The sequence below is a fragment of the Pezoporus occidentalis genome, unplaced genomic scaffold, assembly GCF_034315485.1.
Source record: "Pezoporus occidentalis ecotype Australia unplaced genomic scaffold, CSIRO_AGI_Poc_V1 ctg88, whole genome shotgun sequence".
Classification (NCBI taxonomy): Eukaryota; Metazoa; Chordata; class Aves; order Psittaciformes; family Psittacidae; genus Pezoporus; species Pezoporus occidentalis.
The window spans coordinates 895,827-916,391 of record NW_026916242.1 but is presented as its reverse complement, the minus strand read 5'-3'; the positions used below and the strand labels follow the sequence as shown (position 1 = coordinate 916,391).

At 35.5% G+C, this 20,565-nt stretch overlaps 1 protein-coding gene across 3 annotated transcripts in view; it reads right to left on the bottom strand.

Moving 5' to 3' along the window:
• Positions 1–19,726, bottom strand: part of SLC25A12 (solute carrier family 25 member 12) — a 50,041-nt gene extending 30,315 nt beyond the window's left edge. Inside the window, exons 1-5 of one of the 3 annotated variants that reach the window (XM_062604756.1) lie at positions 19,637–19,726; positions 19,037–19,090; positions 13,625–13,767; positions 8,397–8,512; positions 16–155 (exon numbers count right to left, since the gene is read on the bottom strand). In XM_062604756.1, coding sequence (XP_062460740.1) covers positions 16–155; positions 8,397–8,512; positions 13,625–13,767; positions 19,037–19,090; positions 19,637–19,648 — 465 coding nt within the window. In that variant the 5' untranslated portion in view covers positions 19,649–19,726. Of the gene's footprint in view, positions 1–15; positions 156–8,396; positions 8,513–10,311; positions 10,462–13,624; positions 13,768–19,036; positions 19,091–19,422; positions 19,447–19,636 lie in introns of those variants that run through there. The other 2 variants (XM_062604757.1, XM_062604758.1) reach the window with 2 other exon arrangements.
• Between the last annotated feature and the right edge of the window lie 839 nt (positions 19,727–20,565).

Genomic DNA, 20,565 nt, shown 5'->3' with positions numbered 1-20,565 from the left:
AGGTTAATAACTAACCTGAAGAAACTGACTGAATTCTGAATAGTTAAGATGCTTCTTCCTGTTATGTCCAAAATGCAGTCGAATGAACTCACAGTCCCAGTTGAACGGGATTTGAAGATGAATAATAGTTTGTTCAAATATTTCTTTGACATTTGCTTTGGGGGAGGGAAAAACAAGAAGTGAGCTTTGGGGTACAGTAAATCTACAAACATTCCAGGAAGGATACAAATGATGTTTTAAGCAGCTGTTTAGGAAGTGTTTTAGTTTGTTAAGAATAATTGCTAACTGAACCTTTACAGACCTGTGTAAGAACACATTTTCAACACAACATGATACTTTTTGTATTACTGCATAAAACCTTGGAGTGAGTATTTTATTTAGTTTTAATTAAGAAGCAATTTCCCTCATACATGACAAATAAGAACTATTTTGCATTCTGATACAAAAATCAATAGTGGCTCTCTGCTAGGAGTCAAATTAAGCCCTTTATCAAGAGCACGAATACCTGCATTACAATCTCATGCAATATTTGTCATACTGAGTATGGTTTGATTGAACCTTGATTATTACAATCACACTGTCTGAATATGTCTATTGAAGATAGGTATAAGAAATGACATCTAAAACATATCATTAACTCAGCAGAAAGCACCTTATTAGACGCTTTTGATAAGGTCTTAGCACAAAAATCAAATCCTATAAAACATAATTGGTAGTCTCAGTTATTAAAATGTTTTAAGATAAGTGAAGATAGAGATGTCCTCTTTTTAATGAAGTAAAGAAAAAACCTGTCATTTCAGAATATGAAATTCTTCATATGTATACTGTACAACTGAAATCTCAATGCCAAATGTATTATCTGAATTCTGTCAAAAACCTCATCTGAAAAAAAAAGCATGCATTATTCATACACAGCATCGCCATGCTGCAAAACAAGCCTGCTTTTTGTGCAGACTATCCAACCACATAAATAGTATAACTAGGTATCTATCCATACCACGTGAACACTTTTCAAAATCTACCTCAAAGTACCTGAATTAATTTGGTTTTATCAACCAACCTAGAACCTGCTAATAACTAAATTAAACATCACATTTGATAACTCCATCAAGAGCTATTTACTTGGAGTAAATGTGTTGCTTTCTCTATGCTAAAGGACTATTTGATTCATTCATTCTTTCAATTCTATAGCCATTCTATTAGTTCTAGATCAAACCCTGTCAAATCATTACATAGTTTTACCTATTCAGGGAGGAAAGGAAATGTTCAGAATGAATCCATCTCAGAACAAGGACATTCCAAATAGGATTCTTTAGCTAGAGCATGGTTAGTTTGAGATTACATATTCAAAGGGCAGATTATAGCTAGCGATTTAACTGTAATTTAACCCTTACTTAAAAGTCAAACGTAGACTATAGTAAAAAACCTGCAATTTATAGTTTCCACTGCAAGGTATGCTAAAGAAGTTGTTTGGGCAAACAAGAAACTTAAAAAACTACCCTGCTACTTGTAACTGTCTGTATCTATTCACCAGTATTAATATGCAAGGTAAGGGTTAAGAAAGTGAGAGATAAAGCACCCAATACATAGTACTAAAATATTTTATTTTGCTATACTTCCTTTGAAAGTTTTGCCTGTAGATTTATTCATCACTACTAGAGATCAAGGAACCAGGAGATGCAAATTTAAACTCCCCAACTACCACTGACTCACTGCAGCTTCTGACCAAGCTACCTAGAGCCTTTACATACTACAAACACAAACACAGTGCAGCTCACTACTGAGCTAGCAAAACGGCACTAAATTGTGAAGGCAAAAGAAGACAGGCCTGCTTAATTGCATCTACTGGCTTGGCTATTAAGGTAGAAACAGTGCCAACTAGTGACTACTTACACATCTGTAAAACTGACTCTAATACACACAGTTCTCCTTATGAAAACTTAGTAAAGAACATGCTGAAACAGCCAGAAAATTTAAATTGTACTTTTCAATTGTTTCCAATAATTGCTTCTTTAAACCTTAAAGAAAGGTTGTCTTTTTTCTCATGAGAAAATATTCATACCTGCTCATATAGACAGATACTTTAATGATTTTTAATGAGACTTAAGCCCTCATCTTTTCATAACTCTCATCCAAGCATTCAGGCATATACTACTTTAACAACCAAGAACTGGTTTATTACGCTGTTAATCTTTTTCTTCCTAAAACTATTACAATTAGTCATGAACACATCACACATAAAGATTCTTCAGCACATAATAATAACACTGGGAAATGAATTCATAAATTTATATTTAATAGTTGAGTGTATTGAAACTTGAAAAATTCTAGTAGTGACTTACCACCTTTAATAAATGGTATCCAAATTAGCCTGTTGCTTCTCTAAAATTGAGGTGCCTTATCCCTTTTTCTTCCAAGGCCAACTACAATCAGTAATGTATACTGCATGTTTTAGAGTAGTCTGAGTTTAAGGATATGCTGTTGTATCTAATGCTTAATTAATTCCATGTTGGCTTTGTTTATGAAGCATTTGGGGTACAGGAGCAAAAGCATGCACCTGTTGTGAATAACTGACACAGTTAAAACCATTGAAACTCTAAATACAATTTTCCAAAGCCATCCAGGATCCTAAAACATTGCTAGATAAACTCTAAAATTTATTACTTCTACCCAAGAGCAGCAATGCTTTCTTCACAAGAATACCTTCAAGAATACCTTTTTAATCCAATTTTGTTGGCTATTCTCTTATAGTAAAGGAAATAGCCATCTCCACAACAGCTCATGTGATGAGAAGCAGCAAACTGACAGTCACATCTCAGAAATTATACATAATGTGGTTATCACCTGCACTTCCACCACTCAGAATTATGATCAAATATTTTTAATTTATTTTTCTCACAGCAGAAGCAAAGCACTGACAACAAAGAAAACAGGTAACATTCAGATACAGATGCTGGGGATTTTTTGCCTTTTTTTTATCTCCCTCAGTCAAAACCCAGTAATGCTTCCAAATTAAGATAAACTACAAAGTACTTCGAATTTCCAACAGAGCTATTCTGCAGGAGGCAAACAGCAAATTATTTTTAAAGCCTTTCATTTTAGTCTGACATTCTACAGAATGCATTCATTGTCCCTGTCAATACATGTTGCTCATTTACTAATGTCTTTTCCTACTCTTTGCTCACCTTTCTGCAGTGGAATTCTTTCCCACTGAGCTGATAACTTTCTTTCCAGGCTTATAGCAATGCATTTTCTTCTCAGATAGGCATACAAGTCAGTAGCCTGATGATATACTCAGCTTACCATCAGCCCCAGGAACAATAAACCTACTACTCTAGTGCACTAGAACACTACCTCCAAGGCGACACACATTCTCTCAAGATTACTTCAGAATTTCCCCACCCAGTCATTTTAAACAAATTATAGACGCCTGGAGCAGCTATCTGCAGGCAGCATACCCATCACTGGCTCAACTTCCAAACACTGTTACCTATCAGGCTCAGAAAAACGATACGAGAACAAAATTTTTAGGAAATAATTTCAAAGAAGGCAGAAGAAGATGTTATGAACACCGTGATGTCTTGCTGAGGGACCATGGTGGGGATGAGCTTGACAGCCCAAGAGAACCTTGAGGTGGCTATTACTTGTTTTGACTAATCAGCTCCCCAAGAAGCAGAGTGAAAACCTCAAGCAATTCAGTGCCACCAACCTGTTAACAGAGTTCACCATTCCCTCTCATCAATGATGGAACATCAGGCATGCTTCTTAGAGACACAGAAATATAAATGTGATAGTTTCAAGTAGTAGCCTAAGTATGCTAACGGTTTGTTGTTTAATAATTTGTGAGTTGTTTTTTTAAATCTGTCTACTCAGTCATTTACACTCCCATTTGTACATATTTCAGTCTTAACACACATAATGCATTTCAATATATCCTATGTTGCTATTTTTCCTTATTTCTGCTAACAGCAAATTTTACATATAGCTACATATACATACAACTAGCAGTTCTCGTTTACAGCACACTTGATCAAAACATGGTGTTTTTCTTATATCCTCAGGTCTATAGCCATATGGTTATGAGGGTTTTTCTGCTTACATGTTAAAAGGTTTCCAGCATTTACAGTTGCAAATAATATTTTATAAAACAGACCTCTTAAGATTAAATAAAAATCCTAGCATTTTCAATCCAATTGCTCTTTCAGAAATGGTGGAAGTGAGTATTAGGAGTGATCTGTGTTTCCTGAAAAATAATACTCAACAGCAAAGAACTGTAACAACATATGTTCAACTCCTTTCTCTTGTTCTCACTCACCTTCTTCTAGTGTTCTCAAACTCTATGTCCTGATTAAGGGAAATCTGAACTTTTTCTCCTAGATTAAAATTTGTTGAAGAAAATAGATGGACAAGATTTCAGTACTGCTGTATTCTCAATTTCTGAAATTATTACACTGATGTTTATTATTTCAGTTCACCAATATCATAGTAATTTTCACATTAGTTGCATTATCAGGCATTCAATTCCCTTACTCCCCCCAGTACATTTAAAGAAGAGATCATAATGCTCTGCAAAATATTTTTAATGAGATTTTGAGCTGCAGGATGTTTTTAAAAACCTTATGTTCAGTTTCATAAATATTTTCCCATTATGTCTAAAATTATATAAAAAACCTGAATACAGAAGACTCCTGAACATGAAGGCAGTAAAATTGGTTTCTAAGCCTCATTATTTTAGCTTTATCTTTCTAACCATACCAGCATGGGTATTTAACTAAAAAAGTGTCTCTTAAATTCCCCAGTTTATCAGAGAATGGCTTTCTTTCTGGTGACTCTACAAAGACGAACAGCTGGAAAAAGCCTTGAAATTGTACATTCCAATTAAAAGTGATACAGTCCAGATCACTGCATGGCTTGCCAAAGGGATAAATTACAAAGAATCCTTTTACTTCCAGTTAGACACCCTGTTTTTGAGAGAAGTTTCAGTGACAGTCACACACACTTCACCTTCAACCACAATAAGGACTACCTGCTTCCACATTGAAGCACATGAAATAGCTTGAGCGCATTTAATATTTGCGTTTGCTTTAACCTGACTTCAAGTCAAAAGACCTACAACAATAGCAACAAAAAGGAGTCTTCTTAGTACCATAGCACTAATTTTATCAATGGTTTTTAAATATCTCATTCATGCTAGGTAATTTAGTCAGTTACATCCAATGATCAAAAAAGAAAACTGGTTGTCAGTCTTCTCTGGCTACAGACAGCAACCCAGCAATAAAGACAATTCATGAAAAATGAAACAAACAAATAAATCAAACAAACAAACAACAAAAAAAACACCACTTTTCTTTATCAGCTTTAGCGTTTAAGTATTTTATGGTTAAAGAATATTGTAAGGGCTCATCAGCAATATATTTCCCATAAAATATTCACCTAGGAATAATTTATGAAGTAGTACAAGCATTTGATCAGGAAAACAAATAATTTTTTCCTATTTCTCCATGACTTAACAGTCATTTAAACTACACTGTCACTTTTATCAGTGGGTTATTAAAATAGTCATTTTATTACTTTTTATTCACCAAGCTGATATCAAGTCTAGTGCAGCTGAAACATGAGTGCTGAGCATGCTGTACAGTTTACTCATACAAAGTAGTTCCAATTTCATGTTTTTGCAATGGATCTACTGCATGAATATCACAGCATACTGTCTGCACATTTATGGTAGTCATTCATACAGGATTTTGGGATGTCCAAAACTCCCGGAAAAATGTCCCAAAGCAGTGAGAAAGTAGGTGATGTTAAAGTGACAGAAGGCTTCCTGTTTCAACAATTCCAATTAACATATTATATGGCACAGACACTGATTAGCATAGCATAGCTGACAAGTATTTCTACTAAATATTTTTTAAAGAACCATAAACTTTTTGTCTTCTTCCATTTTTCAACTCAGAAGTTCTTTATAATACAATTTAGTACTCATTGGAGAGTTAGAAGCTAAACTTTTGAAGAGACAAATGGCAGTCTGAGGTTCAAGAGGACTGCAAGAACATAAACTGCTCAAGTATGGTCTGAGTCCATGTCAGTAAATAAATCCTAAAAAGGAGATGTGAATCCAACTGAGCATCTTGCTTTCAAAAACAGAGACAGTTCTAAAAATCAACAAATACACTTAACTTTCACTGGATAACTGAAAATCTTAGTAGACCAGGATATCTTTCAAAAATGCCACACAGTCACACCCAAATGATTTTGAGACATTATCTCACATCCAGCAAGGCCAGTGTTGGGTTCAAGTTACTGGCCTAACAGACCCAAGCTGATTCTGTGTTCCATTCTCCAGCACTTCCCCGCCCCTGCTCCAGATGCACAATGCAGAAAAACCTCAGTAAAACCATGTCACTTCTGCCAAGACTTACTGGCTTGAGTTAGCTTTGGAACCAATGCAGTCACATTCACATAGCATTGTATCTGAGCTAGAACATCTTGACTCATGTTTGCTCTCATAACCAACATAGTTTATCTGCAGACTGGATACATTGCATATTCATAAAAGAGAGATGACTTGTCTGACAGAAATTCTTATACCAATTGGCTAAACTGATTTCAGTGTATTTCTAATCATTTATTAAAACTTTTAAGACCTAGTTTTATATATTCTCGTTTTTACATGAAACTAAACTCTGTGCTTCTCTGTTGATGTGGTATGAAAATGAAAGAGTGCAGGACTCACAAAACAGCCTCTGTAGGCGACAAGACCAAATTAGCAATTCATTGCAGAGTTACCAAATTCTGAACAGGCTATATATTAGCATTCACATTTTTCCCACATGCATTAATTTGTATGATATGCCTATGACGTAAAAATAAGTAGGCCATGATACAAACAATAACAAAAAAGCAGCACTAAACATGAGAACTGTAGCACAAAAGTAAGTACCACTGATATATTATAACATACTAGTAAATAAAATAATTGCAATATAATCTTGTAAACTCAGGAAACCAATAGTGAAGTTTCTCTCGGAGTTTCCTACTCAAGACTTATCAGCCTTATTAAAAAAAAACAAAAATCAGTGATGAAGATATTGGAAACATTATGGAATTTTCTGGTTTACAATTTCTCTTGTTTGTGTTGTACTTTTAGCCTTTAATATAATGATGTGCTCGTAAAAAATAACAATCCTCAGTCTGATTGAGGAATCACAACACAATCTGAAATTACTTTTTGTTCATTTACAGAACCAGCTATTTCAAGTCCTTCCATGAGAGCTACAAAGTGTATATCATCGTTTTGTGACACTATTAAATATACCATCATTAATGTGGTCATAATGATTGTAATAGTTTGTCTACTTCCTAATGACTGCATTTACTGACTTCAACTTTATTTAAGTTCTGAGTTTCTTTTCAAGATGAGGTGTATTCAAATTGCTCAGTATTTGATCCTTCAGTTAATGATGTAATTTAACAAACATCAGAAGTCAAGCAATTTGGTTCTATAAAAAGACCCTTGCTTCCTTTATTTTTTTTTATTCCCAACAAGTTGCAACAATTTTCATAAGAATGAAATAGTACAAACGGCAAGTGGTTACAAATCCAAGCACAGTTTGTGTTTTCTCTATTGAGAACTTTATTCTTTTGGATAGAAATAACATGTAATTCTCATTCCACTTTATTAAAATTTGTAGCATTGGCTTTTCTAATTTTCATAAATATATGAAGTTTTAAAAATAAAACCTAGTCCTCAAAGGACTGCAATTTTAGTAATAGTTATTTAGCAACATCACAGAGCAGTACAGTTAGCTTAAAGAATTTTGTCCAATTACTAATTTATGTGATTAAGGAAAGAGGAAAAAGGTAACAAAACTTAAAGGCCATATTTTCTTCCTAATTCTTCAAATACATGATCTAGTTGGAAGTTAACACTCATAACATTAAAGATTTACTCCTCAAGAAAAGGAATACTAAATTAGAGATTCTAAAGGTTAAACCTCCTTCATTCCTATATAGGGCTTGTATTGCATCCAATGATAATTCTTCAAAGAAGAATGGAGATCCAGTACATATTTTTAAAATCCCTCAGTACTGAAGGAGCTCAAAGTCTACAAATTTACTTAGAACGACACTGAACAAAACAGCATTGTTATAACTACTTCAGAAACATGAAAAATCTTGATTCAGGAAGACAGAGCAAAACAGACTTTGTTTCTGCGTTTTTCTTAGGCTTGTTTCACTTGAAAGAAAAAAACAGTTTTACTCTTGAACACTCTTGGCCAACCAGTACAGTACAGCACAATACGCATTTCTATGTACCATTTCTGTGGTCATGAACCACTATTAAGATTTATACTACTATTATCACTTTCTTAAAATGTTTTTCTTTATATTCTTACCAAATGTTATTTCTCCATTGCCAGTCTTGTCAAACAACTGAAAAGCAACAATGAATATTGCATCTGGAGTACACAAAACAGATTCAAATGCCAAAAATTCTTGAAAGGAAATCAACCTATGAAGGAAAATACAGAAGTTAAAAAGATTTTAAAAAATTATTCACAACACCATGTGAATACAATGCGTCTGATGCTCTAGAAAACTATATGATCCAATTATTAAAATAAAATTCTAACATAAAAATGTTAAGACTTTACAAAATATAAGCAATTCTGAGTAAATAGCTACAATATGTTACCTTGCAATTACAAATGTAAGCAGACAGCACTTAAAAATTAAGATGTAAAAACCCCACCATGAAGATTACTGGGCTGTCATTATCTTAATTTATATATCTATTTCTGCTAAGAAAGAAAACATAGTTTAAGTATAGGAATATACTACACAATATATGTGTTTTCTTAAAACAACATATAACAAATAAAAACCAGGTTCAGAATAAGTTATACTTTACTATGAATATAGAAAAAATATAACACTTCAAATATAACATGAACCACGATGCCATGTAGGTGAGGCCAAGAAAGAAAGAAATTATAAAAACATTTGGACATAGGGACAGTTAGACATGACCAAGGCAGGGAAGGATTTGAGTGTAACAGCAGATCTCAAGATTCTGAGCTGTGTATGCACGGCAGTCACCATACAGAACAATGCAACTCAGGATGCACTAGGAAAGCTGTTTCTGTGCCAGGTAAGGAAGCAGCAGCCTCCCCAGCTAAGGTTCCCGCAATGTCTCTGGAATGCTGCTTTGTGTTCTAACACATAAAAACTCGGACTTGAATGTATGTACAGGTAACTTATTAGGATAATCATAACTAACTTTTCTAGAGGAACTCATTCTGACTAAATAGAAAAAAAACATTTTAAAGAATCCCCAGTCCTCCATAAACCGCAAGGAAGTTAGAAGGGATCCTAATGATGTATGTAAGAATGGCGGAAGAAAGATAAGCCCTAAGCCAGTAGAAGATAAAGGATAATGTTGACACATTAACAACTTTACATATCCATAAAGATATTCAGAGCAGGCATATACTGTGTCCTGTCCAGAATACTGAAAGCAAAAGCCTGAGGTTTTAACACCAAACTTGGTTTATTGGAACCAATGTGTGTTTTCACCCTTGTAAAAATAGGGAACTTAGCTTGATGACTTCAAATATTCCATCCAGTTACAACTCCCTTAGCTCAGTTTACAGAAATAAATGATGGGATATCTATTTCAGTATCAAATAAATTATCAATGGGAATGGAAATTATAATTGCATTTTATAAACTAAACAAAGAAATTACTATTTCATTAGATATTCTTAAAACATAGAGTATCATTGTATATTGTATATTTTCCTAGATAATGTACCTAATTGATCTGAATTTAGTACTCTTCATAGAAGATCATTAGCTCATAGTGACTACTTCATACATACACTGCTTACTGCTAAAGAGCAAAGTACAAATTCTGTCACCTACAGGGGAGGAGGGGAAGCGAGGAAAATGAAAAATCAAACCACACTATCCATTAGTTTACCTAGTGTTTCCCTGTCAGATTACACATAAAGCAGAATTGAGATACTCTAAATGAGGTTACATATGTCAACATTCTTGCATATAAGCATTATGCAGAAAATACAGGAAAAAAATGTAGTGATTTTCAAAGGAATTAAGATATGGCAGATACAGAATTATGATACTAATTTTTCACACTTTAGCCACAAAAAAAAACAGAGAAGTAAGAATAGTTCTTCAGATGTAAAGTCAATTTCATCCAAAGGATGATCATGATAAATAAGGGTTTAGCATCAAAGAAACAGAATATCCTTTTAAAATAATTGGAAATACTATCATTTCAAAATATACCTCACATACAAGCGAAAACCTGACATACAAATTAATTCCTAAGCAGGAAGCTTTATAACTGACAGAATCAAGTGACGATCTCTGCAGAATGCATTCGTAGAAGCCTGAACCTGAAAGAAGCCGTCTTCAGAGGACTCACTTTAACAGTGCCTACAGCAAAAGGAGACAAGACACATTCAATTTCCTTTCCATGTATTCAGCTTGCAATGCCTAAGAGCAGGGATATCCCCTGTGATCCTCCATTATCCATTAAGACGGAGATAACAGGAGCTAGATTAAACAGAATGATAGAACTTCCCACCCAATTGCTACTCAAGTATCATTCAGTGAACCCGCTGCATTACAGAGTCCATAACAATATCAAATCACTCACCTTGCATTTTATCTGTAACATTTTTTAAAATTTCCTTTTCTCTTACTTCTTCTGTACTGTTACCTTTCAAAAGCACACAAAGCAAGCCATGTGTTTACAATTCCTCTATATCTTTTTTTTCCTACTACAACTCCGTGCTCTTTTTTCCCCACAAAAACTTTCAGACATTAAGTATTAGCTCTGTTGTGATTCTTCAGTATGTGAAACATCAACTCTTTCTTCAGGACTTAGCTTAAGACCTAATTTCCAAATGTTAAGAACAATATGCTGATAAAAATAAAATTAAAAATTAAAAAAGAAAAGTACCCAGAAACAACCAATTAAAATAAAAAATTTTGAATGACTACTGTGAAATTTTGAAGGCTTGAAAGAAGAAAATCTTTGATTTTAGAACTGCAATACCTACTAATGTAAATTAACTTATGTAATTGGAAAGCTGGGTTTGGCACACATACGCAAGTACATAATTCGGAGAGGATATTTATCTTAATTTCAAAACTAGTGCCTGCAGTCTGAAGACATGGGAATGCTTACAGCATCAGTGAAACCCTGTTGCAGCCAGACATCAGACAAAGCAGTTTAGGTCAAATTCTAGTTTAGAGCTTATCACATTAATTCTTCAGAACATGCTTTTGTAACAATGAGGAACAAACACTTCAAGGTGAAGAGTCATCTGTTTTAAGAACTACCTTACAGAGTTCCACTAAGGTAAACCAGTCTTGTACTGTTGTAATAGGAGAAGGCAATAGTACTCTGGAACAGTTATGTAAGGACCAAGTTACCACCAGAAAAAAAAAAGTAAGAGAGAAAAAACATTTTTTAAACATATGCCTACAGACAGACAGCTCCAAAATAGTTTGTTTTCTAAAGTACCAAACTTAAATGTAAATGAAATAAAAAAAAAAAAAAATAACAAAGAAAAGTTACCAGGAACACTTTGAGTATTTATCTGAAGGGCAAGCAAGGCTAAGAGAATATGATAGCAGACACAGGAATGAAATTTTGTAACAGAACCCATGGCTCCTCAATGACTTGCTGTGTGATGTTGGGCTGTCATTTAATTTACAAATGTATGTATGAAATAGGAGTACTGGTACTTCCTTGGACTTAGTAAAGTAACTTTAAGTCCTTGGAAAGACATAATGCATTATGGAATTCAGTTGAAGATTACAATAATAATTTATGCTACAGATTAAACTCTGTGCAGATGACATAATTAGAGTCTGGATTTTGATATATCACAACTCACTACAAAAGGAAGAATGCAAATGTAAAAGCAAATAAATAAATCAATGATGATGATGGGGGTATAACAAATTCTTCACATGAAATACAGGTTAGAGATAAATACAGGATAAAACATTTAGGAAAATAAGTTTCAGGCAAGTATTCAAACAGACAAACATTTTGCACTGCAGACCATATGTTAATAATTCCCATTCCCACTGTTCCAACTAAGAATTAGATAAAGCACACTTACCAGTGTTTGATTATCTCACTTCAAATATTACCCAGATTTAAATATAAGAAAAAAACAAAAACAAACAAACTTATATCCACAGGGAAAGCAATGAAACAGTGATGCCTCAATGTAAATTTCTGTTGCAATAAAACAAATCATTGATTTCTTACTGTAAAAGACATTGTCTGAAGAAATGTACACCATAAAAGACAAACAACATATTTCAACATAAACATACTGGTTTACTAGTAATCAATTAGACTATTATTTCAATAGATATATATAAAATAGCCTTTTCAATCTGTAACAATACAACAAACTGTAGCCATGTACTGCAAAGAAAGACGAGGTCGTATATATGAAATGTACTATGAAAATGCTGCAGTTTTATTAAAAAAAATCATGTAACATTACATAAAACAGGAGATCCTACATTTGTCATTAAGTGTAAAATGTATGCAGCATATACAATTTAATTTGTAAAGCACAGGCTTCTCAGTATACTATGCCAACTACTAGAATATTCTAAAGCAGAATACAGGTAAACAAAAAACATTTAAGTGATGCCAAAGGTCAGATTTAGGCTCACAAATCCATGGCTGTTGAGGGGCTATTTAAAACAAATTGCACTTATGTATTTACAAAGGTATACTGTTTTAACATCAGCTTTCTCTCTCCCCTCTACAAAATAACCACTCCCTTCTCTATTCTTCACCTGTTCCCTCATCCATCCTAACCTCACCTCAACAATGCCTACTTTTCTACTACAGTCTGAAGCCAAAAGTAGAAGCCTACATAGAGCGAGAGAAAAGGCTCTTTGGAAGACAAGTGAATCAAGAGGGTGCTACCTCAGAGGAGCAGACATTCTGTAAAGTATTTTCAGAGAGCTGTCTACAAGCAAGCAATATCATCTGCAAGCAGAGTTGGGAAAACTTTATATGGCATATATATATTTATATATATATTTATTTGATTAGACATATGCCTTCTTCCTTCATAGAGTCATTAGTGTCTCTCTTTCCTAATAGCCAGTGCTTTAAAAATAAAGACCTCAGTGGTTTCATTTAAATGGCACACTACAGAAATAAGAAAGCTTTTCCATGTTTTCATGCTTAATTACAGCTACTAAAGATTCTACATAGTATCTAATCATGGACATGAGTAAACAGAAAAGAACTTTTTCAAGGCAATCATACTACATTAGACTTATTTGGAGTTCAACTTCCTCTGCATTTGTAGGGATTGTTAAAACTCCATTCAAACAAATTCCAATTTAAAAAATGCACATTAAACACTGTATTTTTTCCCAATTTCCTCAAATTTATAGTCTATTGTACTTGACAAAAAAACTTACTACCTAAATTAACTTAAAGTGTAATAAAATCTATAATCTATTTTAGAAGATGAAATTATCAAACTCTTTCACTCTCACATTTACCAGTGCATTACAAGCTTATAATGGAAAGCAAAATTCTCACCCATCCTTAGTTTGATCTGCCACTCCAGCCAACAGCTGCACTGTTTTACGATTGTAACGAGGATCTGTATGAAGTCCTAGGTATTTTTGCACAAAATCTTCTGGGGTCATGTAATGTTCACCATCTTGCTCAACACTGGCATACTACAGTAAAAATAAAAACACAAACAAAAATTAATCTATTTAGACGCTAATCAGCAGTGATTACCGAACTAGTATCTTTCCTGAATATCACTTAAATTTATGCACAATTTTCTGCACATAACTGGTCTGAAATTAAAGGGCTATATCACTATATTAGTTGCATAATAGTAACGCAACTAATAGTAATAACTAATAGTATTAGTTGCATAAATATTAATATAATTACTACATTAGTTGCATATCACCAACAATCAGATTATCCTCAAAGATGTGCTCACATAATGACCAATATCTTCTAATAAAAAAGACAATTACAGGTTTTCAGAAACTACTGCATAAATTTATAAATATTGCAGCTACGCTGTAGCTTTCCATTTGCAGGGACATTGTCAAAACACAGCACAAACATTTTCTTACAATTTCTAGTGGCAGGTATCTTCTGAATAATTGCTCCTGGTCTTTATCATAATCAGTTTGGAAAATACATATTATTTCTTTTGTCTTTTTGTGAGAAGCGAATATCCAGATTACTTTTTATCCTGAAACTAACAGTTTTGACATTTTTTAAAGTAAACATTCACACACACAGATAAAAAGGACTTGAGTAAAATGTTTTAATTTGATTTTGAATTTTAATTTTATTAACAATTAATAATTTTATACAATTAACAATTAGCAATTAATTTATTAACAATTTCAAATAAAAATCATGGGCAAATTTTAAATTCTAGAATCTGAATATTAATCAAATTAACTAAAAAGAAAATAACCAAGTACATCTTTATTACTTGTACACCAAGACCACTGCCATATGTCTGTATCAGTATTCTTACTGATCACTTTTTCATTTCAAGCCATTAATCACTGGGTTTTATAGGTCAACATTTAATTTAAAGTGAACTTTTTACCATAAAGTAAATTCTATGCTCTCAGCTGTCCAGTTGCACTGATCAATACCAATCTTTAACTAAGAACACAAAGAGGCAGGAGTATAAAGCATCAGAAGTGATAAATAAAAGGGAAATGTATTATGGAACTTCAAGCCCCTCAGATCTTGTTTACAGCAGCATAGTAGCAGGGAAAATTTCTCACAGTTTATTTGACAGTAATCTTGGAAATGAAGCCTATGTTTTCACATTGCAAAATTAAACTGTTTGCATCCTGAAACAGAGGATAGTAGCTCACTAGAGATTCCTAGTTCCCTAAACTACCATGACCCAATTCAGTTTAACGACCGGGTTTATTTCTCAGCATTTTTGCTCACAAAACCTGTAAACAAGCTTACTTAATAGCTTGAAATCTATCTCTTCTGTTCACTTTCTACTGTACAGTCTACTTGTACACACAATTTAGATGCAGACTTTCAAACATACGCATAGAAATACTTTCATTCTGAGAAAGTGAAGTTATAAAACTATTCAGGTGTTTCATTAGAATTTTGATTTGCAATGAAAGTAGTGATTCTTAATCTATTTGTAAAAATGCAATTTACCTTTCCAGGTTCTAGTCATTAAAAGATGACTATATAAGCATTCTCTGAAGAAAAAGAAACGGCAATGCCCCCCAAGACTTAAAGTGCAGCATCTATGCCAGTGAATCCAAACTTAATTTGTACCTTTTCCACTATATACCACAGTATCTTGATTCAGTTGACACAGCCTTATGTGAAAGAGTAACAAAATAGGCCCTTACTCTGACAGGGACCCACAAGAAGTAGAATATTGACAGAAGACCTATACACACAGGACAGTTTTCAGCATAAAGGAGCTTGCCTCAATGCCTGCTTATGCATCTCCCGTACCTCTTCCACAATAGCAGCCCCTCACATCGCCTCATCATCTCTACCTCTTTCACCCTGTATCTGTGATGACAGCTATTTACAAGACTGCACTCTAAACAAGATTATTGAACTAACTGAAAATCAAAAAAAGTATTTCCACACAAATAGGAACACAAAGCAGTGGACAGGAATCCTTTAACTCCGCACTACTGCTGAAACAACAATATAATAAACTTGTGGCTTCACTGAACCAACTTAGACAGATTCTCAATTGTATATGCAACTGACTAAAAAAATGCATTATGAAGCATAATTCTGCTGCAAGACAGGCAACCCAAAGCAAGTTTTACGTACGAAGGACCATCAAACATGCAGAGAATTGAGCATATCTTCAAGTAGAGTGCGTATCAAAGTCAAAATCTAAACATCTTCTTTTCTTCAGACATCAATTTGTCCGAGTTTATTACAAAAAGTGATTTTTTTTTAACTATAAAAACTGTATGGAAGAAGTCTTGTTAGAAAATCTTTGAGACAAAACAATTAACTGATATATCTATTGAGGTCCATATGTGAAGGTCCTGGTATTTTGAAAGAGCTTGGCAGTGAGCCAACATATTAAGACCTGACAAAGTAGCTTGGTATGTATTTACATTTGTCCTCAAGTTACCCCTTCACCGTACAACTTAAGTCAAGAATCTTTTAGCACAAAATAGGCAATTGAAAATTATATATTGATTTGCATATAAAACAGAATGCATGAATTAAATCTGTATTTTTCTCAGTCTTACTGAGGAATTCTTACTACACATTTAAGCACTTGATGAATTTGCATCCTTTTTTTAAACATCATCACATAACATGAACACATAAATCTCTTATTCTAGCTGTATAATACAGTGGTAGGTATTGCCACACTTTCAGAAACAATGTTTTCTTTGAAAAATTGGGTAGTTTTCAATGTAACAAGGGCTTCTATGCCAAGGATTTTATCTGGGCAGAGGAGAAAAAAGATCCAAAACAAGAGACCTATGGGCCCTCTTAATAGGTTTTGGTTTGTTTTTTAATTGAGCTATGAGCGGGGGTGGGGGGGTGGGGTGGTGGCAAGTTTCCTGTATTAAAACTGGAAATTTGTTTTTGTTTCTTTCTCCACCTTGCTGGAATAACAGGTTCCACTTGCACCCAGCAGTCAGCAAATAATTCAACTAAATGCCCCAAGGGCTGACTGCCTTGCCTAAGAAAAAAGAATTAAGAGATCTGATAACTGTTGTTCTACATAACTCTTTTATCCTTCAGTGAATGTCTATTTTGTTCTTTTATGGTTATTACTGAAATCAGTGGTTAGCAAACACCTGAGAGGTAATTTGATGGTGCACAAACATGAAATTTCAATGCCTGCATTTCATAGTTATGGGATTACACAGAAATAATTGTGCATCTCTTTAATACAATTCAAAGTTAAAATACTAACAGTTTAAAATAATAAAATGAAATGTATAGCAAGCTTCAGAAATTCTAAGAGAGAGGTATATATCAAGCATCCATTGAGATACAACTTAAACTGGATGGTCAGGGGACACATACACTCTCTACGAATAAGGCAGATGACAAGGAGGCCTTCTTCCCTTAGCCCATTTCCAAGGGAAGCCAAATTTAGGAAGGAATGCACGACCTTTAACTGAAGCTGACAGAACAGGCCTGCAGGCTATGCAAAGAGTACAACATATCTGACCCCTGATGTGTGCAACACTAGCGCTATTTCTTAACAGGACTTGCTACAACTTAAGTCTTGGAAAGAGTGGGTTCTCCTGATATTTTTTTAAAGTTTGCAACTAAGTTTCCTTGCTATCAAACAAAAGACACAATTTCAAACTCAATTATAATCAAATATAATCCAAAAGAAATGTAAACCCTCCTCCTATTACAGAGGTAGCTGTGCTGATGCTTTTCGTCTCTGCAAATCTCAGACACTCAAGAGGAAACAGGAGAACTTCCCTATTTTTCATTCCTCAGAGCACAAAACAATCCACAACTTGATTTGCATGTTTCTTTGAAGATTACAAAATAGACATGGAGAAGACCAAAAAAAAAATGCTTTAAAACCAGACTGGCTGCTTTTTAGGTCAATAAAACATGTATTGTCACAGAGACAATTTCAAGATCCAGCGTTCTTCCTCTCCACTTTTTCTTGTGTGACCAAAATCAAGGACTTCAAACAATTACTTATTTCCAGAAGCAAGCACTTCTACTGACTGGAAGTCAAGAATCATAAAAAAGCCCATGTTTTCAAGAATAGAGTATTCTGACACCATGTTTCACTTTTTGCAATCACGCAAAAATATCTTAAAGTTGGGAAAGAGTTGTGATGTTCTAGAACCACACATTTTAAAATATATATACTTAAAACATATTTTCATGTTGCTTATTTTCTTAACATACTCTGCTGTACTCCTTATCTACAAAAGCTAAATGTCATGTCAACAATAAATGTACCTGTAGTTTAAGGTTTTTTTACTAGAAGCTAAATGCTGGGCTTTCACTGTTTGATTCCAACATTCCAAGTTCTAGCACTCCAGCGATGTATGCATACTCCAGTATGCAAAAGCAAAAATTCACCAAAATTATGGTTGTGATAGAACTTCTCTCTCTCAGGCAAAAAGGTGTCTCTGTCTACTTATCATATGTGTAAGCTGCTGAATAGTATGGTAGGACCAAAAGATACATGTCAAAAACTAAATAATAGATTTTATTATTTATAATATTAATACTTCCTTTTATTTTCTTTCCTTTTTCACTGAGAAAAGCTTCTTGAACATACTGTGCAATACCTAACATAAAGTGTGGGAGAAAAAAAAAAGGTATTTTAGTAATTTTGGAAAAATTAGTGGCTCGGCTCTTGGACCTAAAACATAGTTGCTCTTATTCAATCTGTCTGAGTCAAACCTTATTATGAAAGTTTAGGATTGACTGGATTTCCTTTCAGACTGTGCTTCATTCTTATTAAACAGAGGGGGAAAAGCTTCATGTTACTATTTATGTATGCTAATTCTAAGGCCCTGCAAGCAATAATATTATTAAATACTTAAATTAATTTTAAGTTCTAAACCTGTCACAAGTTGTCCATCCATTTGTAAGAGGAACACATATAAACCCAAAACCAAAACATACAGCCACAGAAAAAAAGATTTTTTAAAATCTTGCAAAAGTGTATTTAAAAAAAAAATAAGAGTCCTTAGTTATAATTTGTTGCTCTACAGGAAATCAGAAAATATTTCAGAAAATTATTTACGATTAGCGTTTGGTAATGGTTAATCACAATTTGTATCAGGGGCAGTTTCCCCTAAACACCTGATGGCCCTTTCAACACACTATGCCTGCAAAGTGAACTTTCAAGCATCCCACAAGCACAACATGTGCATGATGCCGTGACAAACTGCTGAAAGAGCAAAACCTAAATGTCTGTCAATCAAACATTAGACAGCTTTTTTTTACCTTCAAAAAAATATTTCGTAGTTCAGCAGGATCGGCTCTTCTGGTTAATTGCACCTGTGGGGACAAGGAAGTTAATGCTCCGCTGGCCGGCCTACTGACCGAGCGCAGATAAAAGCCACCGCGCGCACTGATAAGCGTAGCAATACAGCTCCCTTATCTAGCAGACAGGGCGAATCGCAAACATGACCTCTCCGCGCTCACTGCGGGGCTCCAGTGCCGCTGACAGCTGTCAGACCAAGGGCTAACTGGAAGCGGAGCGGCGCCCCAGTTCCGCACGACACCAGCTGTTACCACCGGCGGGCCCAGTCGTTACTGCCCGCTCGCCCTGAATAACGGCCCGCGGTCTGCTCCCACAGCACCCTCGTCCCGTGCCCCAGCCGCTTCACCTCAGGAGGCGGAGGCAGGACGGGCTGCGCTGCCCCTTCCCCTCGGCCGCCCCGCCATCACCGCCCCCGCCGGCAGCTTCCCCTGATCCCCGGGAGACTCCCGCAGCAGCTGCCTCCCCTCCCGCCGCCCGCCTTCCCTCCGGCCGCCCCGCGCGGGCGGGCAGGGGGTTCACCAGTTTCCTCCTATGAACAAGCGACGGAGGGAGAGAGTCACCTTGACCGCCATGCTGCTCTCAGCGAGAAGGAGGAGGAGGAGCCACCCGCCCGCTACCCACCCGCCGCGCCGCCGCAACAGCCACCGCCTTAGCGTAGCGCTGGGGTAACGAGCACCCTGCCCTGCCCCGCCCGCCGCAGCTCGGTCCCTGTAGCTGGCTGCCTTCAGCGGCCGCCGCACGGCTCCAGGGAGGAGGCGAGTGGAGCCCACCGGTACCAGCCGCGGCCCTGCCTCCTGCAATACCTGCACTCGGGCGGGCAGGAATGTTGTCGGTACCCGCTCGCCCCCCGTTAGCGGCCACACGGACTCACCGCGGGCGACGCTGGACGATGTGTCAGCCGCCCCACCAAAGACACGAGGAGCACGGCTTCAGGTCCTTACCTGGAAGGCTGCTGGAAGCACCTCCATACCGTAAAAATTAGCTGTTTAAAATGCTATTGAACCTCATTTCTGGCTTAACAGATGCAGCTGTTCCCTTGAGGGTCTGCAAAGCTACACCTGGTGATACTAAGTGCTGAAACTGTACACGGATATTCTAGCAGTACGGCTGCAATGGCAGTATCCCTGGATTTCATACAAACAGAGGCACAAAGTAATCAATTCTGGCTGTAATTCAGTCATTTCTGACAGAAGCTGCTTGTAATACTTTAATAGTAGAACACACCAACTTGTTTTATACCTTAAAACAAAAAGCATGCAGGCCATAGCCTCAAGAAAGAATAAATTTAGCCTTCGTTTGGACAGTTCAATCACAATAAATTCTTATAAAACCTGGCCTAAATAATAACGCATATTTTGTCTTGAATTGCTATTTTAAGGGCCCAACAAGATCTTTCATTGTGTGCTGCCGGAAAACATAAATAGGACAGCTTCTGTTACACCTCACAACTAGCATATGTAGTTGGGAGTTTATAATGGCAGCCACAGAA